Source organism: Scomber scombrus, chromosome 4 (assembly GCF_963691925.1).
Source record: "Scomber scombrus chromosome 4, fScoSco1.1, whole genome shotgun sequence".
NCBI classification, from domain to species: domain Eukaryota; kingdom Metazoa; phylum Chordata; class Actinopteri; order Scombriformes; family Scombridae; genus Scomber; species Scomber scombrus.
Genome location: NC_084973.1, coordinates 27,130,528 through 27,151,269, shown reverse-complemented (window position 1 = coordinate 27,151,269; position 20,742 = coordinate 27,130,528). Strand labels below are relative to the sequence as shown.

At 39.0% G+C, this 20,742-nt stretch overlaps 1 protein-coding gene across 1 annotated transcript; it reads right to left on the bottom strand.

Moving 5' to 3' along the window:
* Positions 1–2,681: 2,681 nt before the first annotated feature.
* Positions 2,682–10,960, bottom strand: krt1-c5 (keratin, type 1, gene c5). The gene is made up of 8 exons (XM_062417587.1): positions 10,562–10,960; positions 10,078–10,160; positions 8,433–8,589; positions 6,762–6,926; positions 5,906–6,031; positions 4,212–4,429; positions 3,334–3,362; positions 2,682–2,797 (listed from the first exon to the last, which is right to left on the bottom strand). Exons 1-8 carry the CDS (start codon positions 10,958–10,960, stop codon positions 2,682–2,684), a joined length of 1,293 nt encoding a protein of 430 aa, XP_062273571.1.
* Positions 10,961–20,742: the final 9,782 nt, after the last annotated feature.

Here is a 20,742-nt window from a genome sequence, read left to right as displayed (position 1 = left end):
AACAATATTAGTTGCTGTTCAGTTCAGGCTCTTCACGATGCTGCAGCCATTTAAAGCTTAAACATGTTATCATCGATGACATCTCAGTCTGGGAATGTGTTTTTTCACTGCATCATAGTTAAGCTTTTCACGTCCAAGTGCAGCCTGTAAATATATTCACACTGACATGAGACTGCATCGTGGGACCTCTAAGCCCTAATGAAAGGTGAATTTTCTCGCTCTTTCCATGTACGAAGGCTGACTAAAGTTTGTGTCTGTAGCACCTTACAAAACAAGAGTTACCAGGCAGCTGCACATAGAATACAATACATGAAATACCACAATGAAAACCATTTTGACTGTTACATTGTTAAAATGCCATCCTGAACAGGTTACAGTCTTTTTAAAATGTGGCACTGACTCTGATACTGAGGGAAGTAATTTTTTTAAGTAATCAGCATAATATTAAACTTAATTGTAAAAGAATACAGAGTTGATTTAATCATCGTGTTACAAAAAGCAGTGTGTAGTCAGGGTCACATTTCAGATGTCTATGAGTTGTTGACAGCTCCACCAAATAGCGATTTTCCCTCTAAGCTTCTCACATGGTTTCATTTCAATAAATATTCAAATGATCCAATATTTCAGCAAAAATCAAAGATTAGAGAAAAAGTCCAAAAACTGAAAACAGATTTGTGTATCAGAACTTAGTTTTTTCTTCTTTCCTCTCCCATTAATCATCTCATGACCCCTCACATTTATCTGGTGACCCTTTGGAGGGGCCCCACCCCTAGGTTGGGAACCACTGGACTAAACTAGCTAACTGTATATAAAGTAGTGTAAACTAGCTCCACCTCCAGCAGCTACAACAGTAACATGCTGCTCTAACACTGATGCTTCAGTATTAATAATCTAATGATGTCATATATAATAATATATCAGTCAGAGGAACCAAACCACTACTTTTACTGAAGTAAAGTTAGAAGTATGTTTTTAGTTGGATAAATTCAAAGCCCAAACTCAAACTTCAGAAGTTTGTTACCTTCAAATTTTGAGGGTTTATTTCAACTTTTTAGTTTTTTCCAGTGTTATTTATGTCTCCTTAAAACAAACACTTCTCTGTGAAACTTCTCACACAAACAAAACGCTTCAGTGATCAAGTGTAAAACTCAGCGGTTGGATCCTTAATGGACAGCATAAACAGCTCTCTGCAGGCTTTAAATGGAGCGCTTTATCAGATTTCTGAGGACTTGAGTTTCATGATAAAAAATTATCAAAAAATGATTGACCTTCATAAATCTCAGGTGGAAACAAACCTTTGATATGATTTTTCACTTTGTGTTGTTTAACTGTGAGCTTATTGTATTTGTGTATTTGTGACATCTGAGCCTCATCACAGTGACCCAGAATAACAACACAATAGCTTTTATTCACTGCAGGATTTGGTTCTGTGCCCCGATAGGCCGACAGATTTCACACAGTGTCGACATCCGAAATGTGTTTTCAGCATTTAGACATTTTGTCACAACACCACTTTAAATTCCTCGGAGCTACATGTACATGTGCACAAAAACATACAGAGAAAGACATCGAAACCTAAGACTGACACACAATAGCCTGTTACCCGACACTGCTGTGTAGGTTTAGTAGTTTCTGCCCTCTCGGTGCAGAAATCGCATATTTCCTCGTTTCTCCCTCCTGTTACGTTCACTGAGTATCAGTCAAAGTTTCTGTTTGAGCTCAAATCTCTAAAATGACAAAAGGATCACTTACTATATTTTTTAACACTGCATTTTATTGTTACTGTACAGTTTCTTTCTTTCTACAATAAAACTACATCACAGCACTCCCATTATTCATTTTATTTTATACAGTGAAACTATCATGTGCAAACTGAAGACTTTTTATACAATGAAAACAAAGTCCAAATACAATTTTACTGCAACCTTCCCCAAAATCTCTTTGCTTTCCTTGTGGAGTTAAATGCCAACATGTTAGTTTAATTTAGCAAAAGACTTGACTGCACTTTAGTGTTTGTGCAGATTAAACAAACCAGATGTAACGTGTTAATTAGTGAGCTTTAAACTCCCTGGTAGGAAAACTAACCAGCTGTTGGCTGTAGCTTTATATTGAAGAGTTTTATATGTATTGTAAGAATTATCTCATCTAACTCTCAACAAAAAAGCAAATAAAGAGTATTTCCCAAAATACTTGAACTATTCTTTTAAATTGAAATAATCATTATTGACCTTGAAAACAACAGTATGACCAAAAATAAAAATAAAAAATAAAAATCTTAATTTCAGGCCCGCTTACGTGCATTTTCCAAACATTTCCTTTTTTTGATGACAAACGTTGCTGCCTGAGGAGATTAGTGAGATGGGGTTGAAAGCTGTGGAGAAGGCTAGTAAGTGAACCGTATGTTATGATTTTCAAATACAATCAAAATAAGGCTATTATTCTTGTGAGTGATACCTCTCATTAAATCCCAGCAGGTTCATTATGAAACAGACTATTTAAGCATGTCAGAGGAGGATTAGGGGAAAAAAAACCTACGATGTTACTGAAAAGGTTGAAATTGAATTCCAGTTCAGTACATTTTTGGCAAGCTTGAGGCATTAAAACACAGAAACAAAAAGACAAACACATAAAAACAGGAAGCTTTGGGTTTCAGGATCGACGACTCTGCAGACACTCCGGGCTCACTTTTTACGTTCCTCAATCTGCTCCACCTCGCTGGACTCATCCACCACCTTGCCGTTAACCATCGTCTGGGTGACGACTTTTACAATCTTCCTGGTACGCACATCAGGGTCTTCTGTAGCACAGAATTAAACCAGGGTCAGTTAGTTAGTTTGCTTTTGTGCTTTAAGGATGGATTACATCAGCACAGACAGATGTAACCTGATGTCAGCAAACTGCACGCAGCACGTACCAAACCTCTGTCACAACACACAAAAGCGATGAAAAATAGGGGAGATTAAATGTCAGTGAGTCCAGCGTTCATTGGGTGAATCATCGTCACTTTGGTGCTGTTTTTTTAACCTTTTTTTCTGCCTCTCATCAGATCCTGCAGGTATCGAATGATCACACACCCAAGACCAGAATTTCATGTGGGCGAATAGAGGAATCTGCAAAACTTTAAAGGCTGGGACACTCCTAACTACAGCAGCCGATGTCTGTGGTCTACTGTAAGCCTACGCAGCAAACACAAGTCAATGTTGATCTTCTAACAGGTGATTTTATAGAAGTGATATCCTGCAACAGTTTCTATCTGTTCTATGTGGAAAAAATGTATGGTGAAGACTTTAAACAGAGGATCTAAATTCAGTAAATAAAATGATGCAAACTTACTTTTAGGAGGTGGAGGTGTTTCTTTCACCCTGCAGAACAGAAAGAATATGACACCTTAATCCAAGAAATCACCAAGAGAAGAAGAGGCCTTGTTCACTTCATATCTAATACAAGACACTTTATGTTGGAGTATTAATGCCACAAACATGTACAACTGTGGAGTATAAACTAATACTTACCTAGAGCTGCAACAAGAAAATAAATCACCATTTGTTTGGATAATCGTTTAATCATTTATGGTAATTTTTTAAGAGGAAAATGCCAAAATTCTCTGCTTTCAGCCTCTCATATTGATATAATAATAATGCACAAATGAATATTTTCTAATTTATTTAGTTTTCTACAAAATCTTTGGATCGTTGACTGTTGCTGGGAACAAAACAAGACTTTGTGTTTGTTTTCTTGGACTTTGGGAAACAGTGATCTGTATTCTTTTTACCATTTTCTGACATTTTATTGACCAAACAACTAATTGATTAATAAAGGATGTAATCAATGGATTAATCAATAATGCAAGTCATTATTAGATGCAGCTTTATACTTGTCTTAAATCCATTTTGGGATTACAATGTGTATTTAACAAAAATTCAAGCAGCTTTAAAATACTACATATTCAAAAGTTTTTCTGGTTAATAGTTTGAAATTTGAAATTTAGAATCATGTTACCCTAAAATACCTTTCAGTGTCAAATTTGACCCATTTTTTACATTTGAGAGATGTAAAAACACAATATACACATTTCTTTTAGCCAGACTTGAGTTAAAAATGTTCTATAAATTGTTCTCCTGGACCATAAAATAATGATTGTGAATGTCTTTTTTATTCTCCTATAAAAGGTAAAGTTATATCACTGTATTGGTGTCCCCACTCTCACTTACATTTCCTCTCCTTCCAGCAGCCTCCTGTAGGTGGCGATCTCCATCTCCAGGTTCTGCTTGATGCGCAGCAGCTGTTCATAGTCGGTCTTGTTGCGTTGCATGTCCAAACGCAGCTGAGACAGCTCGTCTTCCAGCTGGGTCAGCGAAGCCTGAAGGCGGTCCATCTCCACAGAGTATTTATGTCCAGTTTCCCCCAGATTTCCCTCCAGTACACCCACCTGAACAGATACAGGTAATGTTCAGTGACAACATAACTGGTTGTGATACAGTTTCATACAGCACAAACCCAAGTGTAGTGAAGCAGTGATGTCAATATAATAAAAACCAGCCCTAAAGACTATGTAAGGTTAAACCTGCATTAAAAGGTTTTGGCCACACGGGGGGGGGGGGGGGGGGGGCAGCAGAAACAAACTGTACAACGTTTTACTGAAATCCTGACGTAACTGTACATGAAGCCTATAACAAACTTTTATCTTGACGATCCTACTCGAAATATTTGCAAATCAGCAGTGGAAACGCGCGTTCATTTGAACTGTCTTTTGCCGATTTTCTGGAAATTTGGTAAAAATGTATGCAAAATTTGGCAGAATATCTAGCTCTTCACTCTGACAGCTATTTATCCACCAACTCCTAAGGGAAATATCTGGCTCCTTTGTGGATATGTTTGCTAATTTTGTATATCCGCTGTTTAGTGTTTTCACTGAAAACGGCTGCTAGCTACAAGTGGAAACGAGTTTAACTGGAAGGGGTTTGTGAGCCGGAGCACCAAAAACAAACAGATGGGAAATTCAGGAGTGATGATTCTCTGCTGGTTTTATCACTAAGACACACTGTCAATATAATAAATACTTAAGAGCAGTTGTAAATGGTAGAAAGTGCACCTTCTAATTGTCTAGGCAGCCTAACAGCAGGAATGTGAAGATAAAAACCGATGTAGATAAAAGCTTAAAGCTCTTGTCCTAACTCAAACTCACAGATAATATTCAATACATATAATTTGCTCTTTTAGGCCCACAAAAGTTCAGACAATCCTTTGATGTACATTTTTTCCCAGCCAACACTGCTCTGAATGTTTACCTGTAAAGCCCTATACATTCACCACTCAACCAGAGATAACAGGAACTGTCACCACCATAATATCTGTACTATCACACTGAGCAAACAGTCATGAGCTATATTTGCCTCCATTGAACAACATCTATACACTGGTTTGATCTGTGTTCACATGTAGCGGAGACGCACACAAAACGTTGGCCCGTCTGACTCTGTGTCCTGTCACACTGATTGATTATTGGAGCAGTATGAAACAGCCGTGTACATTGTGCTACCGGTAGCTCACTGTTGACATGGAGACAGCAGCTGTCCGACCATCACTTATAGAAATGTTTGCATTATACAGAAGAGGAGAGGTGAATGAAGGGTTGAGCTCTAAAGAAAGTACAGGAAAGTCAACATAAAACTTTCATTCATTCATCTCCACAGGTGGAAACTCTTTGCCTGACCTCATGGCAGGAGGTCACTCAATCACTATGGTAACTATTTGACTACAAGGTTAAAGATATAGTTCGACATTTAAGGAAATAGTCTTAGTCACTTTCTTGTGATTAATGAGACAAGAACATTGATTCATTGATACCACTTTCACATCTGAGAGGGGTATTGATCTTTTCATCTAACTGTATAAATACATGTACCTGCTTGCGAAGACTGTCGAGCTCGACCTCGAGAGCCTGCAGGAAACGTCGTCTCTCGCTGAGCTCACTTTGGGCACAACGCAGCGCCTCGTTGCTCTCCTTCACCTCCGACTGCACCGACTCAAGCTGCACACAAACAGTCAAAATTAATACCATCTGTAGTCTCTAATACCACAAAAAATTCAAGAACAAAATCAGGGTTTCTGCAGTTTTCATTGGATTGATTTATTGCCACATGCAATAACAATCTAATGCCCTTTTCATGGTCATGCTGGTCAAACAATGAAAACCAACACAATAAGGTTTAATAAATGAATTCATGGATCTTTATATGACCTTTTTGTCAGTGCTTTCCAGCTGTAATTAATTAATGTGACCTGGACTGTTAATGGTTGGATTAATCAATCACAAAATAAGTATTTATTTAAAATTCATTTTAAATAAATAATTTCGTTGCGAATACTGACACTTATAATATAATAATTGAGCTTCCTCGCTATTGTAGCTCACAGTGTTTGTACAGGTTTGATGGTGCTGAACGTCTACAAAAAAGGATTAATCAGCTTTCTGCAGCACAATCCACAGTCTCATCAGTTTCACTTGTAGTTTATAGATGTATAATGTCTCCCGAAAGATCGAAAACATACCAAAAAAAGTTGGAACTAGTTTTACTGTCTACGGCAGAGAAGAAAAAAAACATTCAACACCTCCTTAAATTAAATTAAAGACTTCATTAAAACCTGTCCTTTTTTTTTTTTTTTGGAAAATGATTTCAGTGTTTCTAAGAATTTTCAAGACCTGCAGATACGCTGAAAATGTAGAAAGACCCTTGTTACAGACTAAAGGGGTGACTGACCTTCCTCAGGTACCAGGCCTCAGCCTCTTCTTTGTTCTTACGAGCGATGCCTTCATACTGGACCCTCAGCTCAGCCATGATGGCCCCCAGATCAGGACCCTGAGCTGCATCCACCTCCACGTTCACCTGCTCATTGGCCAGACGCCCCTTAAAAGAGCTCATCTCCTGAACCAGATGAAAGAGAAGAAAGATCAAACACTGTTAAATGCTGTAAAATCTTAGTTTTCACCTCACATCCTGAAAGCCCCAACCATCACAGAGTGGTTTGGATAGGAGACCATGTTGAAGGTTTTAGCACCATTTACTAGAAGTTTTCAGATCCTTTACTTAAGTAAAAATACAGATACAGCAGTGTGAAAATACTTCATTACAAGTAAAAGTCCTGCATGAAAAATCCTACTTAAGTAAAGGTACACAAATATCAGCTTGATGTAGTTAAAGTATTACAGTAAAAGTAGTGGTTTGCTCCCTCTGACTGATATATCATTATATTTGACTTCATTAGATTATTAATACTGAAGCATCAGTGTTAGAGCAGCATGTTACTGTTGTAGCTGCTGGAGGTGGAGCTAGTTTACACTGCTTTACATACAATTAGATAGTTTAGTCCAGTGGTTCCAAACCTAGGGGTGGGGCCCCTCCAAAGGGTCAGCAGATAAATGTGAGGGGTGGTGAGATGATTAATGGGAGAGGAAAGAAGAAAAAACAAAGTTCTCATACACAAATCTGTTTTCAGTTTTTGTATATTTTTTTCTAATCTTTGATTTCTGGTGAAATATTGGATCATTTAAACATTTATTGAAATGAAACCATGTGAGAAGTTTAAAAGGGAAAAAAATCACTTTTTGGTGGAGCTGTTAACAACTCATAGACATCTGAAATGTGACCCCGACTACACACTGCTTTTTGTAAGACGTCAAAAGACAAAAAGGTTGGAAGGTGTAGAAAGGACAATATAAAGTAGCATCAAAAGTAAAGTACTTGAGCGCATGTACTTTTTCAATTCCACCACTATTAAAAACTCAGTAACCTACATTTGGAAACAATTTTTCCCCCCAGTGTGTCTCTTTAATCAATGGTAAAAAAAAGTTTGTGATGCAGCTGCAAGACCTCAATATCGTGCAGTAAAGTTTCTTTTGGTCCCTCAGTTTATACAAGATGATTATTCAGATTAAAAATAAAAACTGTCTGCAGGGAGCAGAGTCATGGTCCACACCCTGGACACCACACCTGACTGTCCAAACACATAATATCTGAGGTTGGATTGGCTCAGATTATCCTGTGTTGTGTGCATTGGTGTTATCTTTCCATCTGGAAGCACTGTGGCTACAAAGGGAGAGGGAGTTGGCATACACTTAACATTATCACGTTTCAGATACTGAAACCTTCAGGCCTGACTGACTGAGCAAACACAAACTGCCACAGCACAGGTTTGCTTCGACCTGTTTTCAGCTGTGTTGCTGATAGTAAAAACAAGCTCTGGACTGTGTTACAACTCTTTGGTTTTTGGATGATAAATCATGTTGAGGTGGAGAAATTTGAAGCAAGAACAGAGTGTGCTTCAAAGACATAAAATAAGAATATTCTCGACAACTTGTGAAGTGATTAGGATGATAAGTAAACACTCATTGATCATGTTTGACTTGACCTTCACCACGGCAGAGATCTCACCTCATCGTGATTCTTCTTCAGGAAGTAGAGCTCTTCCTTTAGGCTGTCCAGGTCTCCACGGAGGGTGGCGATGATCTGGTCGTGGTCAGACTTTGCCCTCTTCAGAGCGTGGCAGTCTCTCTCTACCGACTGGCACAAGGTGGCCTCTGCCTCCCATCTGCAGACAAAAAACACAAAGAGGGATTAAAACTGTAGAAAAGGAGGTCATCAGCAGACATGTGTAACACTAGCTGCAGTTCATGTCTCGTGTAATATCATCACATTTGAGTCACAGAGCTGTGGATCTGTTTCTCTGGAAGTTAAAACCCTGGAGATCTTTCAAAAAACAGGAGGTTCGTTTAATCAGCATCCTCTAAAATAAATCAATAAAATATTTTTAAACTGTTTCCAAAATTATTAGGAGGATAAGTTCAGTTTTAAAGTCCATCTTAAAACAACATTCAGGTGTCAATATGAACAGTGAAAAAGGGTTTCCTCGCTGTAATCATCCCTTCCGTTTGTGCAAAACTGCATTTAAGAGTTTGTCTCAAGTTTATATGAGGCCTCAGCAGTCTGAGTTAGTCATATCAAGTAGATATCTGCCACATTTACAGTCTTTTTAGCATCAAATTCCCTCTTTGTGTTTCCCTGTTGAGCTGTGGTGGAAGTATAGTAACAAAAAGAGGGACTTTGACACTAAAAAGACTAACGTTGAAAGATATCTCCTTGATTTGACTCATTTGGACGGCTGAAGCTTCATTCATTAGCCTCATATCAACTTTTAAATTAGAACTGCGGATTTTGTCCATCATGTTCATTTGGGTTCCTGACTTTTGTTTTAAGACAGGCTTAATGCGCCATAAAAAGCTGATACCCTTTATTTATGTGAATTAATGTTTGGTTTTTTTATACAATATTTTCAATACAGTTTTTCTTGCATCACACAAATCAATAAAAGATATGCTGTATGTCACTTCCTGCTGACATCTGTTATTGGACTAACAGGTCATTGTGCAGCTGAATGAATATCTTTGATCCAAATGTTCAAACAAGTTTTTGAGGATATTGGAAATACCTTCAAAACCTTTGAAACAAAGTGTCAAAGGATTTAAAAAAAAAAAAAAAAATCTTGCTCTTTATCTTTGAATTAAGTGATAACACATGTGAAGCGCAGACTTCAGTTTGTAGTACAACACAAACAAGTGCAGGAAACCACTTATAAAATCCCAGAATGTATGCCCACATTTGAAAAGTGCTTCCCGCTCTCATGCAAAGATATCCATGTAAGGTAAACATGCACTTTGCTGCTAATACCATTAATAACTGTCTATTGATGTATCACTGCTCGACATCAGGCCACAGAACATACCAGCGACACATTGTGAAAAATGAAAACTGTAGGTGTATCCTGACTTTATAATCTGTCCTCCAGCTTCACGTTGCCAAACTTTGGACGACGTCTCTCTGACCTGAACAAAGTATGACACCCTGCGCTAACTGATGGCGCGGTAGTTCGGCTCCTGCGGGTGCCTGAGCACCGTGGGAATGGGGCTCTCATTTCGCAACCTGACAAAAAGGTCATTTATTCACATTGCTTCTCAGTCTGGCGCTCCCATGTGAACACTCACAGGCAAGTAAAAGAAAGCAACCTCTGTGTGACACTCACTTGACCCTGAAGTCATCAGCCGCCAGCTTGGCATTATCAATCTCCAGCATGATGCGGGCGTTCTCCAGCGTCTTCTTTCTCATCTGAGCAGGGGACATAATTGCAGAAAGATGGGGGAAGATAATTAGGATGTGGCATGTAGGATTAGAGATGTCAAGGGCTTTTTTATTATAATGTCCTGGATCATATACTGTAAATGCACCACAGTACAAAACACCTAAATCAATCTGGCTGCAGGAGCTTTGTGCTTCACTCATCACAAGCCTCAACGAAGTACCTTAATAACGTAATTAACTACTGAGACTACTGCAAGTTTTACTTCATTTGTAGAGTCACATTCCCAAATGTCGTTTTGCTGCCTTCAGAGATTCAAAGCGGTAACTTTAAAAGGTTAATTTCCACTATGAAGACAGTTAGTTTTCCATCATAGTTACATGAGTTACATTTTTGATATCTTGTATATCCACATCTGCTGGACACTGACCTCCTGTCCGATGGCGTGTGCCTGAGCCATCATGGCCTCGATGTCATGCCCTTTCGGAGCCCTCTCCAGCATAAGCTGCTTGATCTTCACCTCCAGCTCAGTGTTGGACCTCTCCAGCGTGCGCACCTTGTCCAGGTAGTTGGCCAGCCGGTCATTCAGGCACTGCATGGTCTCCTTGTCGCTGGCGCCCATTGTGAGGCCGTTGAAGGAGAGGCTGGAGCCCACCATGTTGAGGCCGTTGCCCACCGACAGGGAGCGGGACAGGGGCAGGTTGCTGACAGAGGACATGGAGGCGACGGGAGGTTTGGAGCGGATGCTGCGTCCACTGTCCCTCACTGACATGCTGGAGAAGGAGGGCTGGCGTACCGAGTAGCTGCGCACAGAGAGAGTGGAGGCCATGGTGTCCACTGCAGAAGATTTAGATGAATATTAGTTAGTCTGTCAGTACTGGAAGAGTAACCCCACCTCTGTTACACTTCCTGATGTCTCTTCTTTTTCCCCCTTTAAAGTTATTTTTTTGTGGTTGGTGGTGGGTTTCCTTCTCTAAATTGAGGATCTAAATATTGAGGATGGTGTAAAAATTGTAAAGCCCTTTGAGGCAGGTTTGTGATTTGTAGTTTTGGGGGGTATATAAGTAAAACTGACTTGACCGGATTTACCTGTAAGTAAAATAAATACAAACAGATAACAACTGTCCATCTGCTGAGAAAGATTGAAAAGTCTCAAACAGGAAAACTCCAGAAAATCTACTAAAACTTAGACTGATGATAGTTAAAATAGTGTCAAGTACTAAACATCATAGCTGTTTACTTTATGGCTAATTCAGTGATATTAAGAGAAAATTGGTGAGGAAGAAGCACAAAACACAAACATTTTGACACTTACATGAAGCTCAGCTCTTCAGTTGTTTTTTCTCTGGTGCTGCTTGGTCAGGTTTCGACCCTGATGGTGCGAGTTGTTGCTGGACCAGATTTCACAGGTGAGTTTGGCTGCAGAGAATCGACTCTCTTTGTAGGGGAGGAGCTACCACTGCTGCTCCTGGTGTGTCCAATCCGTCTGCAACAAAGAGGAGGATGCAACGTGACACCATGCCATAAAAAAAAAATAAAAAAAGCTGTAGTGCACACAAAAGACTGGTTAGCTCATAATTTCCTTCAGTTAAATGAGGACAAGACAGAGATCCTACTCTTTGGCCCTGACTTAAAACCCAGAATCTCAATCACATTTCCCCCTACATCAAAAACCTGGATATTATATTTGATAGTGAACTAAATTTCAACAGGCAGGTCAAGCTTCGTCCAATTCAGAAATACCTCCAAAATTAGATAATTTCCTGTCACTTTCTGACCCATGCACTAATATCATCCAGGCCGGACTGTTGTGACTCCCTCGACATACAGTAGGCATCTATCAGGCTACCATTTACTGTTCACAGCTGATCCAAAATACCGCTGCCCGGTTATTAACACGGTCTAAGAACTGAGACCACATCATCCCTATTCTCATATCCTTACACTGGCTCCCCGTTCATTTCAGGATAAACTTCAAAATCCTTTTAACTTTCTATAAATTGTCAATAACTCTTTCCGTGTTCTCGCCCCGACATGTAACTCAGAACTTCTCACAGCACCCCTCAGATCCTCCCACTGTGGCATCTTGGCTGTGTCCCGTTCAGGGCTTTTTCTCTAGCGGCCTTCAGACCGGCAGAGTCTGTTGATGCCTTCAAGATGCAGTTTATGGCGCACTTTTAATCTCTGGCTTTTAATTGTTTTTATCCTGGTTTTTAAAAAAATTGTATTTGATTTCTTGGGTTTGAAATTGTGTTTAACTTGTTTCTGTTCTAATCTTTTATTTATTTTCACATCATCTGTTAAGCACACATATGTCTTTATGCTTTACCGTGTATACATATGTGTCTGTCTTTGTGAGACACCTCTTTACTTTTTGAAGTGCTAAATAAATAAAATTAACTCGAATATGAAGTAAGCAAAATGATTAAAATGTAGTTTATTGTCAGCAGAATGGCAGGTTTACATGCAACAGCTGTAAGTTAAGACACTTCATTTATTTCCTGTAACACTGAAAACAAAAATCTGCTTGCCTTTAAATCTTAACCCAAATGCAGATTCAAGTTTACAGTTTAACAGTTTTTCTAAATATATGTCTAAATATAGGTGTACTGATGTATTTTTTTCAGTGGATTTCTTGTTTCTACATTTGATCTAATAAACACTACCAGTCAGAAGTTTTAGGACTCCACTTTTCCCGAGTTTTTATAGAAATTTAAGCAGCTCAAGTCGAGTGAATAACCTCAAATTGTACAAAACGTAAGCAGTAACCAACCAGAGGTAAAAAAACAAAACAAAACTGACATATTGTGCAAACAGTTTCTACAAGTGTCGCAACTTTTGCTGAATACTTAGGAGGAGGAAGTGTGATGGGATCTTTTTGCTGGATCCCGAGTTGGTGAGTTGCACAGAGGGACCAAAAAGATGAACACATTATTTAAAATCTAGTCTACACTTAGTTGTTTAGGGTTTCATGCTACAGCGAGACATTAAACTACTAAATATTAGACATTAAATTACGTAAATATCAACATAACTGTAGAAACTGAGGATTTGATAGGAAGTGTTCTATATAGAGATACTAAAATAGAATAGAAACCTATTTAAACAAAATATTAGAGTAAAATATAAAGGAATAAAAGCACTGGTTTGAGTAACCACCATGTTAACATGCTATAAAATCAGAGTGCATTATTCTCACCATTGTTATTCAGTGCACTAATTGATTGTTAGAGCTATATTTGGCCTCATGTCTCCATACAGTGACATCAACCTCCTCAGGTCATCGTCTGACCTGATTGGTGAAACCTGGAGCCTGAACCGGTGCGGCTGGCTGGAAACAGGGTCTCCGCTGTCTCCACACTGATCCCATTGAGTGTGAGCACAATGCATTCACGATGTGCGACGTGAGAAGCCGGCTTCACCTGAGCACGGCCCGGCGGGATGGGGAGAAATGGGAGGAAGCTGCAACAATGGAGTGAAATAATGAAAAGAAAGTAAAGACCCCTGAGAAATGCAGGGCGTAGGTCTGCCTGAACAGGCTTATATTCACACAGAAGCAGACATGCACACATCTTTCTGCACATTTGATAAGACTCAACTGTCTCCCAGCCCTCTTTTGCTGTTGTACTGTATGTAATCCCCCGTTACTGTATTGTAAAAAACATATAATTCTTGATTCCTCTGGTGAGCAATATTCCCTGTAGAAGATCAGATCACACAGTGACTCTGACCTGGTTTAGTCCCTTAATGTCCTCCCAACACACCCAAACACACCCATGCCTCCTCTGGATACACACACACACACACTCACAAAAACACACACAAAATAAAAGGACAACGTGACGCTTAAGCTGTTGAGATCTGTATGATTGTTAGCACTAAAAAGACTGTAATGTTGCAAGATATCTAACTTGATTTGACTCATTTGGACAACTGAAGCTTCATATTAGCTTCAGATAAACAGAAGATTGTGAGTGCGTTATCTTCTAACGGTCAGTATGAACAGGAGGAATGATTACAGCAAGAAAAATCTGTTTCAATGTTCATTTAGGTACCTGACTGTTAAATAAAAACGGTGAACCTGTCCTTTAATTGCAGGGCTGCTGTGCTGGAAGTCCTACAACAATACAACCAAACACACGTTGTATAAAACATATAATAACATATACACAGCATTTATCATTTTCCTTTTAGGAACAACTGCCTGTGTATTTATATAAATTACTTTTCATTGATTAAAGACACACAGCTTCTTTTTTTTTTTTTATAAGAGACAGTTGAAGTAATTTTTGTTTTTGCTTTAAGACTTTGAAGGTTTGATGGCTTCCTTTAAGCCTAAAACTCATTGCATCAGAGCACATATTTAAAACTTCATTGCCTTTTTAAGTATTGTATACAATTGCATGTACATGTATGTATTTGTCCCATGTTGTTATTGTCCTGCAGTTTGTTATATGTGGAGGACCATGATTTAAATGAGCCTTTTTGGGGGTTTGTGACTTAATCCTCAATGATTATAACTATTTTAAGCAGTAAGTTCTGGATGATAAAATATATTGATAAATTCATTTAATAAATAAATGGTATACTTCCTCAAATCTATATCTGTGAGGTATTATTGTTAGTCAGGTGAAAGCAGGTGAAGCCAGTGGAAATTTTCAGTGATGCAGCATGAATGCATCGCCATCTAGTGGCTGTAAAAACATACTACATTATTTACAGATCAGGGAGTGAGAAGCACTTCTGGCTCAACAGAAGTAGTTACTGCACACGATGGTGCTTCTGTTATAACTGTTTGAATTGAAAATTAGGTAAAAAATGTAATGCTAATTTTCTTCTATCGTCTATTATATCACTATTTTCCTCAAAATGTTTGCATAATATCCTAATTTGTTTTCTATGTCTGGTGACTGTAGACTTCAGCACCTGCTCAGTCTGTGTTAAATGATCACCAACAACATATGAAGGCACTTTATGTTTGACGTGTTGCCTAAATTTTGTTTTATAGCTGTCTAATGAGCAGGATTGTGTTCATATTCGACCTGACATTGATTGACATGTACTGTATGGAGGTTTATTGTTTATGTTCTTTTCCTCTCATTATATCATTTCTCTCGTTTGATATGCTAGTTTTGGTGCATGACACTTTAAAAATAAATGACCTTACCTTTACCACCTCTCTGCTCCCCTCCATGCTGCTTTTGTCAGTTTCTCCCTCCCCCCTCTCTTCACAGGTGTGTCTCATTTGCAGTATCTCCTCTCCTAACTGACTTCCCTTTTCTTTCCCTCCAGGAGTTAAAGGGCCATGCTGCTCTTTTTTTCCCATCATACCCTTACCCTCTACTTCACCATAGTGAGCACATATCCATGACATAGAAACGTGTACAAAACTGACCTTTAATTGTCAATTTTGTTCAGACCTGTGAGCAAATCTTAATGTTGTGGATGTTTCACAGCTTTTCTATTAGTTTAGGTACATTTGATTGATTTATTACTTTGCCATGCCTCCAGGTTTAATACAAGCATTTCTTTTTAGAGATGATGGATTTCTAGTCAGATAGGAAGCTTAATTTGTACTCTTTCTTTTTGCTGAAATATAAGCTAAATAATATTGCAAAACGGTTAATTTCAAAGGGTTTCGTCCTCCTCCTTGATCATCTGCTCGGTGCAATAGTCTTCCAGTGTGCTGTAGCGCCACCATCTGCATCCTCACATGTAGCGGACAGGCATCTCTGCCTCCAACAAGCCTCAGGAGAGTGATTTAGATCCTGCTCCAGCTTCTTATAAATCAAACTGAAGTGCTGTGGTATTTCAAAAGTCGCCCCCCTCAAAATAAACACATTCTGGGAACCTGCTGTAGAGTCTTGTGTTTATTTTTGAATCGTGCGCGGCTGGCTGTCAGCCTGGGTGAAGTGAATCATATGTTTCAGCTAGTTCCTTGCTTTTCGTCAGCTCTCCTCCAGTGCTCGTGTGCTACTGTACGAGGCAGTTTACACATGAAGAAGTTTCTTTGTTTCTCAGACTTTCTATTGCACAGTATGTACTCGCACAACCAGAGTCAAATTAATTTAGCTTTGTTTTGTCTTTGTTTGGAAACTGAATCCAGTCGTGTAGAGATTTCATAGCTGGGGTTAAATGGCGGGCCTGCAAAATATCCACATTTAAACAAAAACACCCTGAAGCCGCAAAGTAAATTCATCGCAGTCGAGTTTGCCTAAAGAAATGATGTTGTACCTAAAAATGTTCACACATGTTCACAATGTTAAACTTTGTACTGTTGTTTGTTTGTGCGGTCCTGCTCCGAAGCCTCCGATAGGCCGAAAAATGTAGTCACCCTCAGTCTGAGAGGAGCTTAAATTGCTAGTTTCCTCCGCCTTGTGTCACCAAACAGCTGATGAATGACATTACATTTAGAGATGACGCTTCAAGTGTTTCCAGAAAAAGCCAGCTGTCGTTGGAGAAAAAATCGCCCTGCATTTTGAAGCTGGATGACACATTTATGTGGGTAAGATCAAGCTTGAAAACCGAAGACAAGATTGCATTATTTACAAACTAATTAAAAGCTTAAACCAGACAACATCATCCTGAGTTTAGTCTTAAAAGAAGACGTGTAGGTGCAGTGCTGGTGACAAATGCAGTGTTTTTTCACTCTGACTAGGATAGAAAGCAACAGATTTTTTTTAGATTTCCTAAAAGCCATTTGTCACAGCCTGCTAGTGAAGCTAACGGTAGCTCCATAGCTTTTGTCAGTTTCCAAGTGATTCAGTTTCTAACTGAATCTTGTAAATGGAGTCTTCTGTATGAACTTTATATTGTTAAAAGACAGGGAAGAAGTCAGTATCCTCACTAGCTGATGAAGACATGGAAAAAAGCAGCATTTTTCATGTATGGCTGGATAGAGCTAGCCCCATTAAGGACTTTCGACAGTTTTCTCTTCAGTGTCTTTTAACGACATCTGGTGACGTCGAAAAGTCGTCCAAAATCTGGATAAAAGTGGCCACTAATTTGGATTGAGGTGGTGAGGTTGTAGCGGGCAACAAATTGAACACCCATCCCTTACAAGCATATAGGAGAATCTATAGTGGCCACGAAACATGTAAAAAAATGCAAAAGGCCCTCTCTAGACCCATCATATGGTGTCTAATTGGGCTACTGTAAACATGTGAAACATGGCAGTGAAACATGGAAGAGAGCCCACTCCCTATTTAGATATAAGGGCTCATTCTAAGGTAACGATTATTCTTATTTTCAGGTAATTAAACACAAATTAAAACATACTTATGAATATTATATTCCATTTCTGCCAATGAAAATGAATCTAAAGTGCTCTTGCTATCAGCAGACAGTGAAATGTAAAGTTGTGCATCATCTGTATTACTGTGATAGCTGATCTTTTGTTTGTCTGGGTAATTGTCTGTACATGAACAGACAAAGCCTTACATTTTCCTCTATATAGTCAGTTTAGTGGAACAGTAAGATATATTTTTTAATCTCATGAGATACTTTTATCGCATATTTTAAAATTTTATTATACAAGTTCTTCTATTTAAGAGTTGAAAATGAGCCATTATCATGCTCATCAGCTATTCAGACACTTTCTATGGCATCATTAGTTCAGTCACATAATATCGTCAAGTGAAAAGCAGGAAACAAAAAAACTTAGCAGACAAAACAATTAGCACACTCTGCCAGCATATGGCAGCATCTGAAATAAACTTGAGGAGGAGGTGGAGGAGGAGGAGGAGGAGGAGGAGGGTGATGAGGAAGATGGCTCACATTGCAATCTTCCACAGAGGTTTTGTTGACTGTTGTGCAGGGGAGAGCTCATCAGCGTTGAAGGAGAGAAATGTGAATACGCAGAGACGAGGGGCACTGCAGTGTATCTGCTCATTAGGCGGGCGACGCTGTAATTCAGCGAGCGAGAAGCTCTGCAATCAGGGGCCTATTCATTAGCATGGGGGGCCCGCTTTCATCTGCAACCACTTGAGGCTGCCAATCACCGGGGCGGACGCATGACATGATGACAAAACGGGGCCGCTTAAATGCTCAGGGATGCTTGTGCATGGAGAGAGACATGCCTAAACGCTGCCTTGAGCACTCGTTTCTGAGAAGGACTTAAATGGGGGAGAAATGTGAGTTTTTACAGTGTAGTACTGGCAGGTGGCCCACACTGTATCAGCCTGATAATCATCTCTCTGCTCAGCATGAAGACAGCTTTTGTTCTAAGATTTTACAAGGAGGAACATGATTTTACTGAACAGGTTTCCTCCTGGATTGAATTGATTGAACGTGACTGATTAGAAGAAAGTTTAATTGTAAGAATAAGTTCAGGAAATCTCAATCTTATATTTATTATTGTCTGATAATTTCAGTCGTGCTCTTCTACCTTCATCCCATACAGTACACTCCTACACACACAAAAATCAGACAATGATGCTCACACACACCTGGCCCAGTCAATGTTCGGCCATCTTTAATTAAATCTCAAAGCAGTATAAGGGAACCATTGTGTGTATGTTTTTATCTGCTGTAGTTGTGTTATCTGTGTGAAGGCAGTGCTCGGTCAAACTGTCGTGTTTCTGACATTCCTGCTCCTCCACGAGCAAACCTGCTGTCACCTGAAACTGTATTAATGCAGATGTGATGCTACTGTTTCTGCATTTTTGTTTAAATTAGATGTTTGTGTTCAGGTTTACTGTAAAAAAAGAAAGGAGAAAAAAAAGACCCTTTAGCCAGTCAAAACTATCCAAAATAAAAAGCAACCTAAAAAGACAGGGATTTCTTTCCCCCTCCTCCTTAAACCCATTTTGGGAAATACAATTAACTTTCTTGTCTTATTAACGCTTGCCTGAGATCAGCCTTCAGGTTAAAAAATGTTTTCGGTATGATGTAATTTCTCTCGTATGCATATGGGAATTTGTCACTGTGCGAAAGTGTTTTAAATCTTGCAAAGTGGTTAAAAAACACAAACATGTTCTTTAGGTTATTATTGATGCTAAATGTGATATTTAGCTTATTGAAGATTAATTAGTATTGGTGAATATACCAGAAGTAACGAGAAACTGCGGTGGAAGGTATATTTGAGGTCAGTCTTTTTTTAACTGTATAATGTCACAATTCTTCAATAACTTATTTTAATGGCCTGAGCAAAAAATATCATCTAATATATTTTTGTCACATTTTTTAAACTAAGAAAAATCTTCCTTAGCAATCGTGAATCGGTCTCTCTTTGCCGTCTCTCTCTGCCGTCTCTCTCTGAGTGTCAGTACTGTAAATGTAAACAGGGTTGTGAAGGGAGAAGTGCATGGGCGTGGCTCGCTCAAAGAATTTACTTCAGTGCTAAAAAAACAAAACAAAAAGGCACATTGATTCTGTTTAGGAAATCCAGATATAACGATATCCTTTAACTCAAAGTCTGTCATTTATTTTTCCCATCATGGCCGCTTAAGTGCCGTCAATCAATGTAACAACTGTAGATAATCTGTGTTAAAAGGCCTCCTGGAATCCAACAAACTGCCCGATCAATAGCCACATTTTGAGTGAAGACGTCTAGAATCGTTATCACAGCACGATTGATCATATGTCCCGTTAAGTACAGCATGTAAATTGGAGATGATGTGCAGGTTATTGCTCTCAATAACAGGTTACAGCAAGTACTTGGCCTCTCGACAGGCGACCTTTAGATTTAGTAGCTGTGGGTGTTTAAATAGCGTCCTGATACAATGTGGACGCACATCTCTGTGTCTTGGAAAATGCTAGTTTGTCCTGACATTTTCAGCCACACATGCACACACACATTCTTATAGCTATCATACAGAGGACATTCATTGACATAATGCATTCCCCCCTAGCCCCTAACCCTACCCTCAAACATCACAACTAAATGTCTAACCCCAATCTTTTCCCTAAACCGAATTTAAACCCATTTCTGAAGTCTGAAGCCTCAAACAGCCCGTTGAAGGTGTATCAGAAATTGAGAACTGGCAAAAAACATCTTCACTTTCCTAAAATGTCCTCACTTCCCGTCAGACCACAGTCACTTTTTGGGACGTTGCGTAGACATATGACACAGACATTAATTTCCTGGAGACTTAACCTAACACTAACCATAACCACTGACCCAAAAATCTGCCTTTTCCCAATTGTGGACACAGCTTTTGTCCCCAATAGCACAAAACGTCCCCATGTAACTAGCCCTAAGTCTGAAATTCATCCCAAAATTAGCCTGTGACTAAGCACGCACACACTCACACACACACACACACACACACACACACACACACACACACACACACACACACACACACACACACACACACACACACACACACACACTCCCCTTCCTGCTCTTGCTGCACGAATAAATCAACCTGATGCTGAATTATTCATTTTCATAACAGATCTGATACATTTTATTAAACCGTAGCAGTATTTACAATGTACAATCACTGATTTGCTCCATTTCAAGACACATTTAAAAGTGCTTTTTGTAAAGTCTTGTTCTGAATAAATAAGAGTTTCCATTTTTATGACAACAATACAACAACAAACAACAATAAAGCTGCAAATGTGCTCTTCACCAATACAAAAAAATGCTGAGGTTTTACTGTA

Coding starts and splice junctions, on each gene's coding strand:
- krt1-c5 (XM_062417587.1), bottom strand. CDS start 10,960: ATGGCCTCCACTCTCTCTGTGCGCAGCTACTCGGTACGCCAGCCCTCC. Junction 8,590..10,077: donor GCTGATGACTTCAGGGTCAA/GTGAGTGTCACA, acceptor TTTTGTCTGCAG/ATGGGAGGCAGAGGCCACCT. Junction 3,363..4,211: donor CTGCTGGAAGGAGAGGAAAT/GTAAGTGAGAGT, acceptor TCTGTTCTGCAG/GGTGAAAGAAACACCTCCAC.